At 39.4% G+C, this 19049-nt stretch overlaps 1 protein-coding gene across 2 annotated transcripts in view; it reads right to left on the bottom strand.

Moving 5' to 3' along the window:
• Positions 1-19049, bottom strand: part of mms19 (MMS19 homolog, cytosolic iron-sulfur assembly component) — a 69495-nt gene extending 50446 nt beyond the window's left edge. The window contains exons 1-6 of one of the 2 annotated variants that reach the window (XM_072557176.1): positions 18918-19049; positions 8419-8467; positions 5110-5210; positions 3100-3185; positions 1952-2026; positions 571-640 (exon numbers count right to left, since the gene is read on the bottom strand). In XM_072557176.1, coding sequence (XP_072413277.1) covers positions 571-640; positions 1952-2026; positions 3100-3185; positions 5110-5210; positions 8419-8467; positions 18918-19002 — 466 coding nt within the window. In that variant the 5' untranslated portion in view covers positions 19003-19049. The remainder of the gene's footprint in view (positions 1-570; positions 641-1951; positions 2027-3099; positions 3186-5109; positions 5211-8418; positions 8468-18917) is intronic. The other variant, XM_072557174.1, reaches the window with a different exon arrangement.

Here is a 19049-nt window from a genome sequence, read left to right as displayed (position 1 = left end):
AAGCACAGGGATGGTAACTATAAAATAGACTACAACATTTCAAGATGGTGGCTCTTCATCACCTTATCAAGGGCATTAGGGTTAGGCAATCAGAGTTGGTCCAGCCAGTGAGGCCCAAAATCTCCTGAATGAATAAAGACAAAAGGGCATTTAAGTGGGGATAAGTTAGGATTTGTCAGAACAATCTTAAGGGGTTGAATGTTCCCAACCACTTCCTATTTGATGGATTTCCATCAGAAATTATGAAGCAAAAAATTTGAAATGTTGTGCAATAACACTTGGTTTGATCAAGGGTGGAGGACAATCACACTTTGCACTTAAGTGTACTTTAATCTCTCCCTTTATCCATTTCCAAATGTATGACAGTGATAAACAGAAACTCACTTTAACGTAGCCACATTACCTACAGCATATGGACAACAGCAGTTCAAGAAGGTAGCTCAGCACCACCCTCTCAAGGACAAGGGTTGAACAATAAATGCTGGCCAGTCAATGATGCCCTCGTTCCACATGTGAATAAAAAAGTGGAAGTGAGATGCAAAGAGAATAGAACAAAACAATGAAATATACCTTGCTCTCTGGTATCCATTAAATTTGAGATGATGGTGTACACAGAATGCCGATCAGATTGCATCAGGGACTAAAGAAAAGAAAAGACATTAAAAGAAACACACAAAATACCTTCACACCTCACAAGGCTACAGTACTTACAAATCACATAGTATTTTGCCAAAATGTCCCAAGGTGCTCAGTAAGACCACTATCAATTAAAACATTTTGAGCAGTTTGGACATCAATCCAGAGAAGGAGAAATCAAAAAAAGATGAAGGCTTATCAAAGTCAGGGGTTTATGGGAAAGAAAAGGAGGTCGAGAGGATTAGGGTGGGAATCATAGATTTTAGGGGCTAGATAGCTAAAATCTATCATTGGATTCAGTATCAGGCCATTATCCATCTATGTACCACTCCCTCTCAGTCTCCTTAATTAGAACAATGACCAGAACCCAAGATAAACAAAGCAAGGGAGCATATAAAGAATGTAAGAGTACTGAGAAGGGTAGAAAAGTGACAGACATTGAAAGGCATGTCCACAGGCTCCTAAAGATGGCAGGACAGTGACATAAGGTGGTAAAGAAAGCATACGGAATGCTCCCCCTCATTGGGAGAGGTGCTGACAATGACAGCAGGGATGTAATGCTGGAACTATACAAGTCACTGGTTAGACTAAAAATGAAAATTTGTATATGGTTCCGGTCACATCACAGAAAGGACATGATGACTCTACGTTGTTCAGAGGAGACTTACAAGAATGCTGCCAGGATTTGAAAGTTGCAGGTATGAGCAAAAATTGCAAAGCCTAGGGATGCTTTCCTTCGAAGAGAGGAGGCTGAAGGATGCCTTAATCAAGGAGTATAAAATAATGATAGATTTGTTGAGTAGACAGAGAAGACCAATTTTTCCTAGCAGAAAATCACCAGTGGGCACAAACATAATGTACAAGAACAGAAATTTCTGGAGAAACTCAACAAGTCTGGCAGCATCTGTAGAGACAAAGCAGAGCCAACATTTTGAGTCCAGAGTTAACATTTTGGCCCTTCTTCGGAAGTCTAGAATGGACTTAAGGTGATTGGGACAAGGGTTAAAGAGACAAGGAGACGACCATTTTCCACAAGGGGAGTGGGTGACTGGAATCCACAACTCTATTTGGTGATCGGGATAGAAACCCTCAACTCATTTAAAAAGGAATGAACCACTGTAACTAACAAAGCTGTGGACCAAGTGCTGATAAGCTGCTCTAATGGGTAGCTGGTTTATTTAGTCGGCACAAACACACTTGGCTGAATGGCCTTTTTCTGTGCTTAAACTTTTCTAGGATTCTAAAACACTGAACTGGGTTTTCTCTTGTCAGTAGTGTTCCACAGGACTTGCTGATGTTTATCACATTAACTCACCTGGACATGTACCTCCTGGAACAATGCCTTCAACATTGTTACAGCCAACCCTTCTGGCAGAACAGAGCTCATACTCTAAAGGTAACAGATAAAGCAACAATAGTTAAGCCAGAAAAAATGGATTGATGACAGTTGACAGTATACACAGCTCTGATTAGTTGCTTTCTAACACAGCACAAAATTACATTAAATTATTTTTAATATAAAAAAAATTGGAAAATAATTAGGCTTCCACCAACAGAACTCTATCAGAGTAGTCAAATTCAGTGTCCACGCATACTGCGTGACTTGCTTCCTGCATTTTCTGCTTTCCTTTCGGACTTCCAGTTTTCATACTATTTTACATTGGTACTACAGTAGTTCAATTTTCTTCTGCCCTTTCTTCATATCCCTCACACACTTATTTCCAATAAATTATTTCTCTCTTTTAAATATTTTAATTCAATCTATGGCATTCTAGGGAAATGTGCTCTCTCAGCTCTACGTGCAAAGGAATGTCTCCCTGTATTTAGACTCAACTAGTTCTGTTTGAAATTTTAAGCCTTTATTTGGAGTTTCCCCTTTAAATAGAGCAATGTCCTTTTAGCAAGCAGATGAAGATAACAGAACATAAAATGCCCAACATCTTGTACAACAGTAATATGACCTACTTTTGATATATACATTTTCTTGGCTCATACTGCAAACCTTGTCATATTAAATGCAGCTAGGTGAACAAGGGAACTTGCATATATACAAGACTTAGAACTTTTAGAGGTGCTAAAGGTTTTTAATTATCTTCAAGTGTAGTCACTGATGGTATGTTGGAAATTTTTAAACTTGGTTTTTAAACTTGGTGCTAACAGTTTGATCAAAAGATTACTTTCCTGATCAGAAAGCTGAACCACAATTACAGTTGCAATTAACTGTTTCCCCTCTGTGCTCTAAGCAGTGTCAATCACACTCACTTTGACAATGCAAGTTATTCAACACTGCAGCAGGAGCAGTTTTCTGAGATATAGCTGAAGCAAGCTGTTGGAAAAGAGTCAGAGATCTCTAAGCTGCTATTAACTTGTGTTGGAAGTTTGATACTGACATGTATTGACAAGAATATTCCAACATTTACAATTCACTTTAACAAAATATATAAAAACAATAAACATTCTCACCAAGGCTTTCAACCCTTGCAAGACATAAGGTGTGATAATGTAATGATCCTTCAGTCGATCGATATAGAAGATAGCCAGTGCCTCCACTGGAAAAAACAAAAGAACTAAAATTTATATGGTGCTTCTTATAACTATCAGACATCTCAAAGTTTCACAGCCCATGAACTGCTTTTTAAGGAGAGTCACTGCTGTATTGTAGGAAAACTGGCAGCAATTTTCACAAAGCAAATTCTCACCAACTATTGAAAATGACCATATCATTTTCTCATGATATTGGTAGAGAAAAGAATATTGGCCGAAACGTCAGGGAAAATTGCCCCATTCTTGGAAATAGTGCCATAGGATTTTTATGTTCATCCAAGCAGGTAGACGTGGCCTCAGCTTAATTCCTCATCTGAAAGATGGCGTCTATTACAGTCTTGCACTACGAATGCCACTATAGATTTTTTCTTCTTAAGTAGTTTGATGGAGCTTGAACCTGAACTCTTTTGACGCAAAGGCGACAACACATTCCATTGAGATATGCAAAGAAATAACGTTAGTTTAAAGTCTTGGCTTTCTTTCTCTCGGGGTGGGAGGTGCGCAGAGGAGAGAGTTCAACAGATAGACAAAGACAGGGAAGGAGACAGAAAAGAATTAAAGGAATCTTTTGCATGGTGGACTGGGTCACTAGGTGTGAGTTGTGCTGACTAACTTGTACAGTTTGTGAGAATGGAGTAATGGTCAAGATATGGGAGCTCAGTTGGGGTGGCTTGGATCCCGAGCAGATGCATTTGTTAACATTTCTGTATAAGATGCAGCCTTCATTGATTGAGTTTCATTTGACAATCCACCTTTTGCTTGGTAACGTTCACCCTAAAACAAGAAAGGAAGACAATGATGACTCTATGTTGCTCAAAGGAGACTTACAAGAATGTTGCCAGGGTTTGAAATTGCAGGTAGGAACTAAAATTGAAAAGGCTACGGAAACCTTCCTAAGAACTGAGGAAACTGAAGGAAGACTTAATCAAAGAGTATAAAATAATGACGGGTTTGGTGAGTAGACAGAGAAGACCCATTTTTCCCAGCAGAAAGGTCAATCATCAGTGGGCACAGACCATGTGTAGAGACTAATACTGTTGGTCACTGACAGCAGAATTCAGATACTGGGAAGGTTTTACCCAGGACGAGTCATGGAAAAATCCTGGATAATTGGTGATCCTGACCTAAAATTGTAATAATTTTCAATTAAAATTTGTTCTTGTCACATCAACAATTCAGATTGCTAAAAGTTGCACAACGGAGCGATTTGTACTTCAGAGGATATTTACAGTGAACCACGCAACATAAGAAATAGTTATGTGAAGACTGAGCAAAAGTGAAACAGCTCATTGTTTCACAACTATGTGGCAGCATTAATGGTCAATGATGAACAATCTAGAAAAGTGATTATATTAGAAGTCAGCCTCTCTTCTAAATGTGCCTCTTTCCCCACATGATCACTGACCAATCCCTCTTCCAATCTAGTCGGTGTTGTCTGTGAAGCAGAGTCTCTATCATGGCCCTACCTACATACCTAGAACAAAATTAAAAATCACACAACACCAGGTTATAGTCCAACAGGTTTAATTGGAAGCACACTAGCTGGTGGACCTGGTGTTGTGTGATTTTTAACTTTGTACATCCCAGTCTAACACTGGCATCTCCAAATCATACCTAGAACAATGATGGATTGATTGTAAATCCAAAACATAAACAGCAGTACAGGTTGTTCTGCTTTAACATGCATTTCATTAACACAAATTCGCTATAACGAGATTGGCGAACTGGGGACACTGCTTTAAAGCGCAAACTTTTAAAACGTGTTATTGTAATGCGATTACAGTGCCATTACTTTAAGTGCAGTTTCTAAAGCGTGATGTTTCTGTAACACGAGGTTGCACCAGAATGTATCCATCGCGTTATCAAACTACCTGTATATTTAAAAACAGTTAGTTTAGCATCTTCTCAAAGTGTGCACAAAACTCTTACCTTCTCTTTGTTTGAGAGATGAATAAGACAGCAGCAAAACCTGAGAGAGGAGCTGAATCCCTCGGCTTCTTATTCTTGGCTCAGAATTCGTCAAACATTTCCTGTAAATCAAAATGCATTTTAAGAAACAACACAATTAGACTTGATCCAACTAGTGTCAGTGTTCATTCAGTTATAACATGTAATCACTGATGGAAGTTTACTCCTTTGCATTGATACCAATTCCTTGCTTTAATTCAGTGTTTTCTCAAGATGTAGGCTCTTCCTAAAATATGGTAAGAGAACCATCAATGCAATGATAGCCTAGACAATGCGTCTGTTTCATTGTTGCCCTAATAAAATCAGCTAACTTAGCCAAGATCAGCATGATGATTTTTGCAGTGTATTGTGTAAACCAGAAAGCAACACAGAATTATGTCTTTGCACTCTGGTAATAAGGAGCTATGATTCCGACAGCACACTGATATTTTGAAGTATTTTTGGTGAGGAAACAGATGCACTAGGAGCCAAGGCTAAACATCAAGTGTTTCAGTACTCATTCTTTTAAAAAAAGGCAACGATAATAGTCTTTCTAAACACAAGTGCTGCCACTATGAACAATTAATCCCTTTCACTCTAACTTTATCAAACTTTTTCTTTTTTAGCTGCTCTACGTAGAGGAGACTAATTGCTATTGTAAACTTTAATTAATCCTATTGAAGACCAACTTCAAGGCAAAGGCCTATTACATAGGATAGTGAAGGCGGCATTAGGTATGCTTTCCTTTATTGGTCAGAGTATTGAGTACAGGAGTTGGGATGTCATGTTGCGGCTGTACAGGACATTGGTTACGCCACTGTTGGAATATTGTGTGCAATTCTGGTCTCCTTTCTATCGGAGAGATGTTGTGAAACTTGAAAGGGTTCAGCAAAGATTTACAAGGATGTTGCCAGGGTTGGAGGATTTGAGCTATAGGGAGTGGTTGAAGAGGCTGGGGCTGTTTTCTTTAGAGCGTCAGAGGCTGAGGGATGACCTTATAGAGGTTTACAAAATCATGAGGGGCATGGATAGGGTAAATAGACCAAGTTTCTTCCCTGGGGTGGGGGAGTCCAGAACTAGAGGGCATAGCTTTAAGTTGAGAGGGGAAAGATAAAAAAGAGACCTATGGGGCAACTTTTTCACGCAGAGGGTGGTACATGTATGGAATGAGCTGCCAAAGGAAATGGTGGAGGCTAGTACGATTACAACATTTAAATGGCATCTGGATGGGTATATGAATAGGAAGGGTTTGGAGGGATATGGGCTGGGTGTTGGCAGGTGGGACTAGATTGGGTTGGGATATCTGGTCGGCATGGACGGGTTGGACCGAAGGGTCTGTTTCCATGCTGTACATCTCTATGACCTAGCTATTCCAGCAAAATCATTCCTTAAATTTTTCGGGAAGTTAAAAGAATCATCCATGAGAGCTAACAGTCGCTTCAGTATTTTGGGCCAGACAAAGAGGTAAAATCAAATCAAATCAGTTCCAGTGACACAGACTTGACAAGTGCGTGAGAACATCAGGGAACAGCTTTATTAGCCAAAGGCAATGTTGCAGCTCTTTATCTCAGCTCATGTGTAAAGAACATGTGGGCAAGGCATTAGCTGTATCTGGTATCTGTGAAGCAATGTTCAAACAAGGAGTCTTGAAGATTAGGCACAAAGAGATATTCATGTTTCAGTCACAACGAAGAACAAAATTATATTTAACCTACACTAGACAGCAAATTTAGGAACTGTATATTGATCTTACTAGATGAAAGAGGTCGGAAACACAGACATCAATATAGCTCCTTTACATGCCCATGGGTCATCTAAACAACTTCATATCCAAGAAACAACAATTATGTATAGTTGCTGTGTAATGTAAGAAACACAGCACCCAAATTATGCACAGCAATTTTCTACAATTAGCAGTGTGACAACGACCAGACAACTTACATTTATGATGCTAGTTCAGGGTTAAACATCGGCTGAGACACAGAGGATAACTGTCCTGCTTTTCTTTGAAGAATGCTGTGGAGTCTTTCACAAACAGCTGAAAGGTGGCTTGAGGCCTTCATTAAATGTCTTATCCAAAAACGCAACACCTTTGCCAGTTGTGCAGCCACTCAATAGAACATCGGGAGTGTGGAACTAATAGGTGTGCTCAATTCCTGCAGTGGGACTTGACTTCACAATCTTCTCACTTAAAGGTGACCAACTGAGCCATAGCTCAAATTCTCACAAATTACTGGTTGCATAAATGTGGCTTGCATAGAACAGTGAGTGATAATCTGACAGAAGCATTCAGAGGAATGTGATCAAGTAGATATAGAGAAATTAATCATTCTGGTAAAAGAAATCAACTTTGCACACAAGAAAATCTGCAAACTCCCCCCCCTTCAAAAACATCATTGATGCTAGGGACAAATTTCAAGACAGAGATCATTAGGTAAGGATGTAGATCAGAAGAGGATAAAACTATTCTGAGGTACAGAATAACCTTGAACAACTTTGTGTTAAAATATGGAGCTGAAAAATCTTTTTGCTTTGCACATTGCACAGGATCAATAATCAGCAAATTGTAATGGCCAACACCAACCCAATTAAACAAATACCTGGCTAATCAAACAGGATTATATATTGATACTCTATAAACTACATTTCCAAGGAGGACACAAATTCTTGTTAACTGTTGGTCAAAGTAGCTCATCAAAACTTAATTCTATGTTTGCAACAGATAGAGAAAATGGTCAGCAGAAAAATGAACCACCAATAAAGTTTACAAGATCCAAAAGCACAAAAGATAATTCACCTTTAGCTTTAACATGTGAACACTGAACATTAAAACAACAATTGAAGTTTCAAGAATAATTTCACAAAGTAGAAGACTCAAGGTTTAGTTCTTTTGTTCTTTCTATTAGCTAAACTCAATTTACACTTCATAATTTAGAGTCACTGGAATAGAGAAGATGATGTTAAAAAACCCAAGTTCATAGCAATCCACTGTCTGGTTAGTACTGAGTTAAACATAGAAGGGCAGGAGCAAGATCAGCCAGGCAAGAATTATTTCCTCGGCTGACAACAAGAAGTCACACTTAACCTGTGTAAGAAGTCATACTTATGCAGTACTATGAGACCCACATCCTACCAACAAACTAACTTTAGGAAAGTGAAGAAAGAGAGGAAAACACACACAGCAACAAAACAAAAGGAATCAATCAATTGTTTTTTACTGGTCTCTTCCACTCCACGAAACAAAGACAGAACTAATTAAATTAGAAACTGAACAAGGATGGTTTGTATTACCCCAAAGCTTCCACAATTTCCAGTGCAGTGCACTTCCCATCAATGACACCTAAAAGGAAACGAAACACAGTTAATATTAGATGGAGGGGGCATCAGACTCTCAATTCCTGTAACATGTAATTTTGAAGATATTTAAATTATCCAATTGTTGCACTCTTTAACTGAGTTGTTAGAGAATGCTGATAAAGTACAGAGTGCAGGTAACATTCTATCTATTCCCACCTTAATCAGTCTGCCCTTTTCAGTTGTTATCGGATATTTTGTGCACTTCTAGAACTTTCTGGTTTCAAGTATCAGAAAAGAGCAACATGGAAGAGGCATCAAACAATAAAGATTACAGCCAGTTACAAATTCTCATTCAGATTATGTCTACAAGCACACTTCTTGGAATGGCATCCACAGGTAACCTTGGACTGGAACAGCAGTGACACAATGGTTAAGGTCAGGCTGTCTGCATTTTCTGAGGGCTTGAAAGCCCTCTGCTCAGCGTTGCACTGTTCAATAGAAAATACACCAGAACTGCGCAGCTACGACAACATTACAGAAACCAGCCAACATAACAAATTCTCATTTATAACTGATTGCAGACCACTTTACCAACATAAAAATCACAAATCAATAATTGTCAACAGATGTTAAACTTGTGAATAAGTGCACTTCTAAGTTTTACTGAATAGTAGTTGAGTTCCTGTAGAGACGTACAACATGAGTCAGGGCAAAACGTAATTTTAAAGTTACATACTGTGACCATGTTTATGTATTTTAGCTTGGTAATAGAGACTGTGTCAATAATTCGAACCAGAGCTATATTGTCTCATCACAAATGGAACTGTAGCACCTCTGGGGAGAGGTGGGCGGAGGATACAATTAGTGTGACATATAAATGTGGCCAGTCTCCATTCCAAATGCAAACACAAGAATTTGTAACAAGAAAGGACAAACAGGAAGTGCAGGCTCGAGATTGTGCTGTTTTGTCAGGACTGGCAAGCAATTCAATTTAGTCTAATTATAGGGCCAACCAGAAACTAAACCTTCAATGCAAAGATAAAGAATGATTTGGAAGTGCCAATGTTGGACTGGGGTGTACAAAGTTAAAAATCACACAACACCAGGTTATAGTCCAACAGGTTTAATTGGAAGCACTAGCTTTCGGAGCGCTGCTCCTTCATCACAACCACCTGGTGAAGGAGTGGCATTCCAAAAGCTAGTGTGCTTCCAATTAAACCTGTTGAAAGATAAAGAAAGTCTCAATTGTGTCAGACAGGGGTTCCTTTCCCTATTACTGAGACAAAGAGAATGAAGGTCACCACTGCAATGATTCCATGCTTGTTCTCCAATGCTTAAACAACATGCAATCTGCTGCATAAGCACAAACTATAAAGAATAAAGTCTCATCAATTTGTTATTTCTCTCCCAATGACTACTTTGGAAGAAGAATGCAACTTCAGTGGTTGACAAAGGATCACCTGCTTTTTAAAGACATTCCTCCTCCTTCAGGAATGACACAGAAACTAATGAAGAAACAGAGAGGAAGTCAGCATCCTGAGAAAGCAGGCCATTGTCCCAGCGTGTTTCAAGAGGGCCAACATCATACCTGTGCCTAAGGCGGCTCATGACTACCGCCCAGTGGCTCTAACTTTGGTCATGAAGTGCTTTGAAAGGCTCGTCATGGCATTAATCAACTCCAGCCTCTTGACATTCTCCAATTTGCATATCAGACCAACTGATCCATGTCAGATTCCCTATCACTTGCCCTTCACTCCTCTCTTGAACACCTTGACACCAAGAACAGCTATGTAAGAACCCTACTCTGACTACAGTTCAGCCTTCAACACTATTATCCCCTTGAGACTGATTATTAAACTTAGTGATCTCAGACTACGCCCCTCTCTCTGCAACTGGATCCTCAGTTTCCTGACCCACAAGCCACAATCAGTGAAGACTGGGGACGATATTTCATATGCACTAACACAACACTAGAGCCCAAGGGTGCGTACTCAGCCCCCTACTATACTCACTGTACAGCCATAACTGCATCTCCAAATACCAGACTAATGCCATTTACAAGTTCACTGATGACACCACCACAGTCGGTTGAATCTCAGATGGTGACGAAACAAACTACAAATGGGAGGTGGAAGACCTAGAAAAATGCTGCACTGAAAACAACTTAACACTCAATGCCGTCAAAATCAAGGAACTCATGACTGACTTTTGGCGAGATGTTACCCAAGCCCCCCTACACATTAACAGCACAGAGGTGGAATGAGTGGAGAGTGTCAAGCTCCTGGGAGTGGTCACCCACAACAAGCTTTCATGGACTCTTCATGTGGACGCACTAGTAACAAAGGCCTAACAATATCTCTTCTTCCTCAGGCAGCTGAGAAAATTTGGCATGATGGCGAATATCCTTGCCAACTTTTATAGGTGTGTCATCAAGAGCATTCTGTCTGGGTGTATCACTACTGGTATAGCATTCAAGATCAGAGACAGTTATAGAGAGTGGTGAACTCAGCCCAGACAATCACAAAGGCCAACCTCCCATTTATAGAATCCATCTACCAGGCCCGCTGTCAAGAAAAGACCGCCAGCATTCTCAAAGATCCATTCCACCCTGGCAATGCTTTTCTCCAACCTCTAACATTGGAGAGAAGGTACAGAAGCCTGAACACATGCACCAGCCGGTTTCAAAACAGGGAGTTTCTACCCTACTATTGTTAGAATACTGAATGGTCTCACAAACTCTTCACATTTGTCTGTACCTGTGTTTTTGTTTTTGCTGCTGTTTACCTGTTATTTACTTATCTATGCCACTTTACTACGTGACCTGCCTATATTCCTCGCAAAGCAAAGCTTCTCACAGTACACGTGACAATTCAATTCAACTCAATTCTTGCTTCACGGGCAGTAGAAATGGAACTTCAAACGGTTTAGCCTGGACAGATTCAGAGTCGGTATGTCAATTCAGAATCGACTGTACAACGACATTTCCTCCCACACATTCTGCTGGAGAACAAAGTAGAAGGAACCACACTGAGAAAATGCCATTATGTCATAGGCTGTTGCATTTCAGATGATATAAAATGAGACATTGCCTGTTTGTTGGATGAGCACTTAGAATGACAGGGCTATGGACGAAGTCCATGTAAATGGGATTTGAGGTTTGGGGTTTGTAGGTCAGCATAGACATGGTGGGTTGAAGGACCTGTTTCCAAGCTGTATTATTTCATGACCACTTTCAGGTGGACAGAAGTAATCCTCAGTGAAGAGCAGGGAGTTTTCAATGCCCTAGGCAACACTCATTATGATTTACAGGATGCTGTTATATTTGACTAAGCAGCAACACTGATGAAAATTTTGAAGTAATTTGTAGACTGTGAAGAGATATAGGACATCTTGAGGATGTTTAAGCTGCAACACACATGCAAGTTTGTTTTTTCTTTCTTTTCTAATCAATATTCAGGAAGGAAGTAGATTTGAGGTTAAAAGCTGCATCTTTCAGCTTACACATCCTGTATAAGTATATTTGATATAATATCAAGACCAAGACCAAAACATGATTCATTCTTGGAATACAGAATGTGGGCACATGACTGCTTTGCCGAAAATGAAATGCACTGCTGCAGGTACATCACACCAACGCAACAAACTTCTCACTTCTATGCTTTATTCATATATATTTATCCTCCATAGCTTTAACTATTATGTTTCAAACAAATAGCCCTTTAGAATTTAACGCTATAAAATACTATGTAACAAGGGAGGAATGTATTTTCTAATCATTATTTGGTGCATTTAACTAATTGTGATTTTTCACTGAAGCGCACAGGAAAATGCATTCTCATTCTTACTTACAAACCTCTCCACGACCTCTGCCCCCAATCTCTGCACTCAGCACCAGACCTTCAACTCAGCCTGTACCATTCAGTTGCCCATGTCTGGTTCCCCGGCAATGCAACTGATTAAATTGCCCATTCCCTGTGCACATCTTCAGCACCATTATAAAGGACATTCACTCAGGATCTCCCTCTGTGCTAACCAATATTTACTCCTCAAATCAACAATGCGAAAAAACAATCTGATCATTATATTTCTCCAGATAGGAGTTTGCTGTATACTAATTGGTTGCTGGGTTTCTTACATTGCTACAGTAATGACAATATAAAAAGCAACCAATTAGCTGGGATGCATGTTGCAATGTACCAAGATCAAGTCAGGCTTCATGAATCTAAGTTCTTTCTTTTTTTATAAGTATTCTTCAAATCCTAATAACATTTTGAGTAATGAACAGCTTAGTTTCACTTATGACAGTTGGAGCACCCCCGCCCTATGGAAATCAGCAAAGACTGGAGAGATGAAGTGCCCACAGCTTTTTAAGCATGGTCCCTTGTGTCATCATGACCAGCTTGCAAATTCACACAACTGGCAGCAACACAGATTTAAATAGATTCTGAGTTCCTTCTTAAACTGAGTCCATAATGAGTTTGTTTTACTATTGCCATCAGCTGCAAGAAACCAGTGTCAGAATCCCACAGAAGTAGCAGGATATTAATAATGAATTAAAAGCAGCTTGTAAGCAGGTAACTGTATAAACAAACACTTGCATGTATTTGGTGCAAGTATCACCAGTAACAGAGGTATGTCATAACATGTTCAAACAGATTGATTAAAAGTGATTCAAGGAGTCTGATGATGCAATGGTGTTATCTCTGCCGCCAGGCCAGAAAGCCTGGATCAGTCCCACTTACTTGGGGGAATCATGTCTGAAAAAAGTTGACTGAAAATAATTTTCATGGCTCCTTTCAGAATGTCAACACAGCCTAATGTACTTACAGTGAAAAACTACTTCTGAAATGAAGTCACTGTTACAACAAAAAGCAGGGAAGCCAATTTACACACAGCAAGCTCCCTCTAATAGCGACAATGACTTGGGTCTTTTTTTAGTGACATGGATTCAGAGATCGATATTGGCCAATCCCTTGTACTCCTGTGAAATAGCTGCAAGAAATCTCATGTTTATCCAAGACAGCACATGAGGCCTCAGTTCAGTATCTTGCCTAAAGACAGAGCTTCCAGATGTACATTTTCTCTGCAATGGACTTTTTTTCAAGTCTTCGCACTGTAGCTCCACAGAGCCTATACCAACAATTCCACGAAATAAGGTGAAGGAACAAGCCATGGGTGGTTGCAGGAGCAACATTTAAGAAAAGGATATCACACCATAGTACACCTCTTCCTTGAAAAACAAACCAGAGATGTGCACAGAAGGAATTGAGATACTTCATCTTCCCACCCTAGTCTTCCGCAGGAGAGCCACCTCTCCTCAGTGTCCTCTCCTTTTACATCAGGTGCTGAAATCTGCTGCCCAATAGACTAACTTTCTACAATCAATGGACTATATAGGATGCCTGATCAGCTGATCACTTGACACACATTTTCTTGAGAATAATGCACAACTAGCTGTCAGAAATCTAACAATAGAGGGAAATGAATAACTGTTTATTGCTCCAAATGCACCTTCGTTTGAGTTTTAAATTTGAACTGCCTGACATTGCCTAGTAGGATGGTGCTCAGATCAACGCTTGGACTGCAGTTATTCAAAATACATGTTCATGTTTTAGATGAGCGAACTTAATGTAATGTCTCCAAGGATGCTGCTGACACAAAGCTCGGTAGAAGGTGAGTTGTGAGGTTATTGAAGAGATGCATCTTTGTGATTTGGACAAGCTGAGTGGGCAAATGCATGGCAGATGAAATATAATGTGAGATTATCCACATTGGTGGCAAAAATAGCATGGTTGATTATTATTTTAATGACATTAGATTGTGAAAGGGAGCAGGAGCACAGGAGCAGGGATGTATTGTTGCAATGGTACCAGGCCTTGGTGAGACCACACCTGGAATATTCTGTGCAGTTCTGGTGTCTTTATCTGAGGAAGGATGTTCTGGCTATGGAGGGAGTGCAATGAAGGTTTACCAAACTAATTCCTGGATAGACAGGACTGACACAAGGAGAGAAACTGGATTGGTTAGAACTATCTTCTGACTATAGGACTATGGAGGTTAGAAGGAGGAGTGGGATCGCAAAGAACCCAATAAAATTCCAACAGGACTTGATAGGGCAAAATACAGAAAGAAATACCTAATGCCCTGGGGGTCCAGAAACAGTACAAGAATACAGGGTAAGCTATTTAGGACTGAGATGTGGAGAAATTTCTTCAGACATGAGAGTGATGACCTTGTGGAATTCATGACCACAGAAAGTGGTTGAGGCCAAAACATTGAATGTTTTCAAGGAGGTGTTAGATATAAATCTTACAGCTAAAACAATCCAGGGATTTGGGAGGGTCCTGTAGGGGATGTTCAGCATGATCATATTGTACAATGGAACAGGCTCAAAGGGCTAGATGGCATACTCCTGCTCCCATCTTTTGTGTTTCTATATCTCTTAAGAAATGGAGATGTGTTTCCTCATAAGGGAAAACTATTTAGTCACTATAAAACTCACAAATTGGTAGCTATTATCCTGAGGAGGAACCTAAGTATTTATCAAATCTGTTGTTGTTTCTGAAGATATGTGTAATTTCAAATAAGTAGAAAAAGCTATCTACTGAATTCAAAGATTTTCAAACAAAATATGCTTGTGAATGCTGTCCTCTTAGAAATGGAGTACGTAATGCAATCAAGACTTAACTCTTGGTATGCAATGAATATCAAATATTCCACAGCATTTTTCAAGAACAGCAGCTTTATTCATTGTGCCAGCCAATCAGTAACACTCTCAGAATCAAGTTCAACCGCAAAGATGCAGCAATGAGTCTCAATGCCAGACTTGGGAAAGGACATCAGCCTGTAGGGCAGCTGCGATTGATCTTTATCAATCAAATGCAGCAGGATAGTGTACAATGTGGCTATCAGGTGAACATAGCCAGCCTATTTGGACCATGACAATACTAACATTGAGGGATAGAAGAGCAATTTGCAAACCTGGAATTACAATTTGAAAAGGACAACACTTGCAGAAATAGATGCAAAACATTGCAAATTATGTAAATTTGAAATAAAAACAACCATTAATGAAAATACTCAGGTCAGGCAGCATTTGTGGAAAGTGGAACAGAGCTAATACTTGGAGTTGAATATGCCTCTTCTTCAAAACGTCTTGCAGGAGTATTGCCAAGAGTTAAACAACAGAAGAAAATGCCCGCAAAAAGCAAAATTATATTGAAAAAGCTTTTTTGATCTGAAAGAATAATGGGTACGTTGAGTGAGGCCTCTCCAGTTCTTGTTGCCCTATTACAGGAAGGATATGATTAAGCCAGAGAGAGGTCAGAAATGATTTAACAGAGTGTTATTGGGAATGGAGATTTTGAGTTATAAGGCTAGACATCCTGGGACCTTTTTCACTGGAGCGTAGATGGTTGAGGGGTGACCTTAATGAGGCTTATAAAATCATGATAGGTGTAGATAAGGTGAGTGACAGCTGTCTTTTCCCTTTTCAAGGCTGGGCAGCTTCAAGACTAAGGACATATTTTTAGTGAGAGGAAAAATCTTGGTAAAAAAATCAGGAGGGGCAACTTTTTTGCACAGAGGGTTCACTTATGTGCATAATGAACTGCCGAAGGAAGTAGTGGATGTTGGTACAGTTACAATGTTTAAATGACATTTGGATAAGTACATAAATAAGAGGAATATAGGCCAAGTGCAAGCAAGTGGGACTAATTTAGTTTGGGATTATGGTCAGCACGGACTTGTTGGAACGAAGGGTCTGTTTCCATGTTGCATGACTCTTTGACTCTGGAAACGGAAAGTTTTTTCAATTTCTAATCTAATTTCTCCATCCTGTAAACATTACTCAATGCCAACATATATCACTCCACTGAGATTTCATGACATTCACAATTTTAAAAACTGCAACATTAAGAAATGTAACATGTAGCAGATTGCTGCCCCTAGGCACAAATCATTGTTGCTGGCAATGCAGTGTTAAAGAGTTATAAACTATCAGCCATAAGGAAAGTTAAGTGAATCAATAATTTTAAAATCAATACTGCATTATGGCTGTCTGTGAAATTCCAGTAAAACAAGCCATTATTTTGAATTCAAAGGTCTCGTCTCTCTGTTTATGCCGGATCCAGAAGCGTCAAGTTCCAGAAATCAATTTTTATGAAAGGTAACTTGACACTTTGAAACTGATTACCCATCCCACATAGTATCCATTTTTTTTGAATGAGAGAAAATATGGAAAGATATCAAAAACAAATAAATAAATTTACTACCCAAAAACAAATTTTAAAAATGCCATTTTTAATATTTCTATCTGAATTGCAAGAACAGTTACAAACTTGTCAAATGCTTCTCATTCAAAGTGACAAATGTTTTCTTTCTGTCCAATTTCACTCTATTTTCCTAAAAGGGTGCACTCCGCTAAATAAACACAGTTCCTCAGAAACTGGTTGTAACTGTGACCATCCAGCATTGAGTACTGATGTATTGAGCCCAAAAGAACTTACAAAAACATATTCTGGAGGGATCATGGGCTCAAGTGTGGAAAACAGAATTTCAGTTAAACTAATTTGATTCAACTGGCTTTTAAAGAATCAGCTTTCATATTGATACTTACATGCAGTCTGAAACATAGGAACAGGACATTGTGATAAAACAGACAAAAACGACATGGAGAAGAGAGCCTCAATCCATTTAGTATCAAAAATCCAAGATTAGTGTCACTAGGTTACCAGTAAGGACAATTTCTGTCTCCTTATTCAAAGACAGATATATATTTGTCTTTAAGGGAGCGCAACAAAAATTTATTGCATGTGATTTCTGAAGCAAGGAGGATGTCCAAAGAGAGATGCAATAGACTTGGCCCATTCTCTTGGGTGTTTATGAAAATTAAAAATCTCATTGAAACCTAAAGTTTTTGAGGGGTTTGACAGGGTAGATTCTGGGAGGATGTTTCCCCCACGGCAATCACAGTATCAGAACAAAGGGTCAGCTATTTAGGAAATTAGGAGATGCTCCATTATTGACTTTATTCAAAACAGAGAAGGATTGATTTTTGAACACTACGAAAATCAAGATAAATGTGTGTAATATAAGATAGAGTTGGGTAAATAATCTTACTGAATGGTGGAGAAAGCTCAAAGGTTGTATGGTCATATCTGCTCCATTTTCTTACGTTCTTATATGTAAATAAACATAAAATTGGAGTCATAAGATCAAATGGGTCAGCCAATTTTATATCATATATAAAGTTTAGATCTGTTGGCATCAACATAGGCTCTGTGGTGCCAACCTCCCAAAATAGATGATCAACTCTAGAAGCTCTGACTCAAACAACAGTGCTGAAACATTATCCAGGCCATCTTTCAGACAAAAAACTTTAAGCTGAAATCTTTTTTGCCAACACATTGATGTGAAAGGTTGCACAGTTCTATGTGAGGAGTACAGGTTTTCCTATAGAACTGTTGAATACTTATTCCACAACATCACAAAAACAAAATGCATGACCACTTAATTCAAAGGACCTTACAAATTGTCAGATCTGTTTCATTCATGACAATAAGCAACAAAAATGTAATTCACTGTTGTAAGGTATTTTGAACATCTTGAGATTGGGAAGGCATTGTAAAAATACTAGTTTCGATTTTTTTTATGTTACAAAACATCTTGGTATAGGAAGACAAAGGAATATTGATAGTTTAATTGAAGGACTAAAAACACAACAGATGCAATTTCTTTATCTTTAATGGATCTGGTTGTTTAGTTGTTGTCAACAAGGCCAGCAACATTCCATGAAATAGGGTAAATGTGAAACTATCCATTTTGGAAGGAATCAGTGTCTTTTGAAATACTCAGTAACTAGATAAAGTCTGGATCGAACTCAGTTTGTATATCTTCAGTACAAAATTTAGTAGATTTTGAATATTAAGGAATTTGGTAGTGGAGTGGGATGTTGAACTTGAGTTAGATTATCCATGATCGGGTTAGAAGCGTTAAATAACGTGCACTTACTTCCATCGCTTATATTTAGGCTTGCATTTGTATAACGCCTTCCACAACCCTTACATTTATTCACATTGATTTGCATTGATCTAAAATTATAAACAAGGAGGTATGTCAGAAAAAATGTGTATACTTCGCTTTCAAACAGGAGGGAACAGGAAATAAATACGAGCGGAAACAAGTTGCTTGGTTTTGAGGGCTGGTTGCCAAGTCAGACACCTATTATTGAGCAGATTTGCAATGAATCAGGTCGGTTCATCTTATTGCATGATCAACCAGAATGCTGAACAGCTCGGGAAGGCCTAAGTGAGGGCTGTCTGGCACAGAAGAGATACAGATCCTAGTCAGGGCACTGGGATCCATGCGCCGTTACCAGGGTGACAGGGCCAGGCAGGTGGCGCCTAACTCCTCACCCGGGACTCCTCCACAGACACCTCTCCTCCTCCCAGACCAGACAGGCTCTCGACAGCACCTTGCACTTCGGTTCCTACCTGTGGCTAAGTCCTTGGCCGCCCCGTCCTGCAGTCCACTCACAAACTCCTCCACCAACCCGAGCAGCCTCATGTCGGCCGCCATCTTCCACCGCCGAACCGCGCAGGCGCAACGAGATGGGGTCCGTCACG

Source organism: Chiloscyllium punctatum, chromosome 38 (assembly GCF_047496795.1).
Source record: "Chiloscyllium punctatum isolate Juve2018m chromosome 38, sChiPun1.3, whole genome shotgun sequence".
In the NCBI taxonomy this organism is placed as follows: Eukaryota; Metazoa; Chordata; class Chondrichthyes; order Orectolobiformes; family Hemiscylliidae; genus Chiloscyllium; species Chiloscyllium punctatum.
This window is presented reverse-complemented; position numbering and strand designations above follow the sequence as displayed.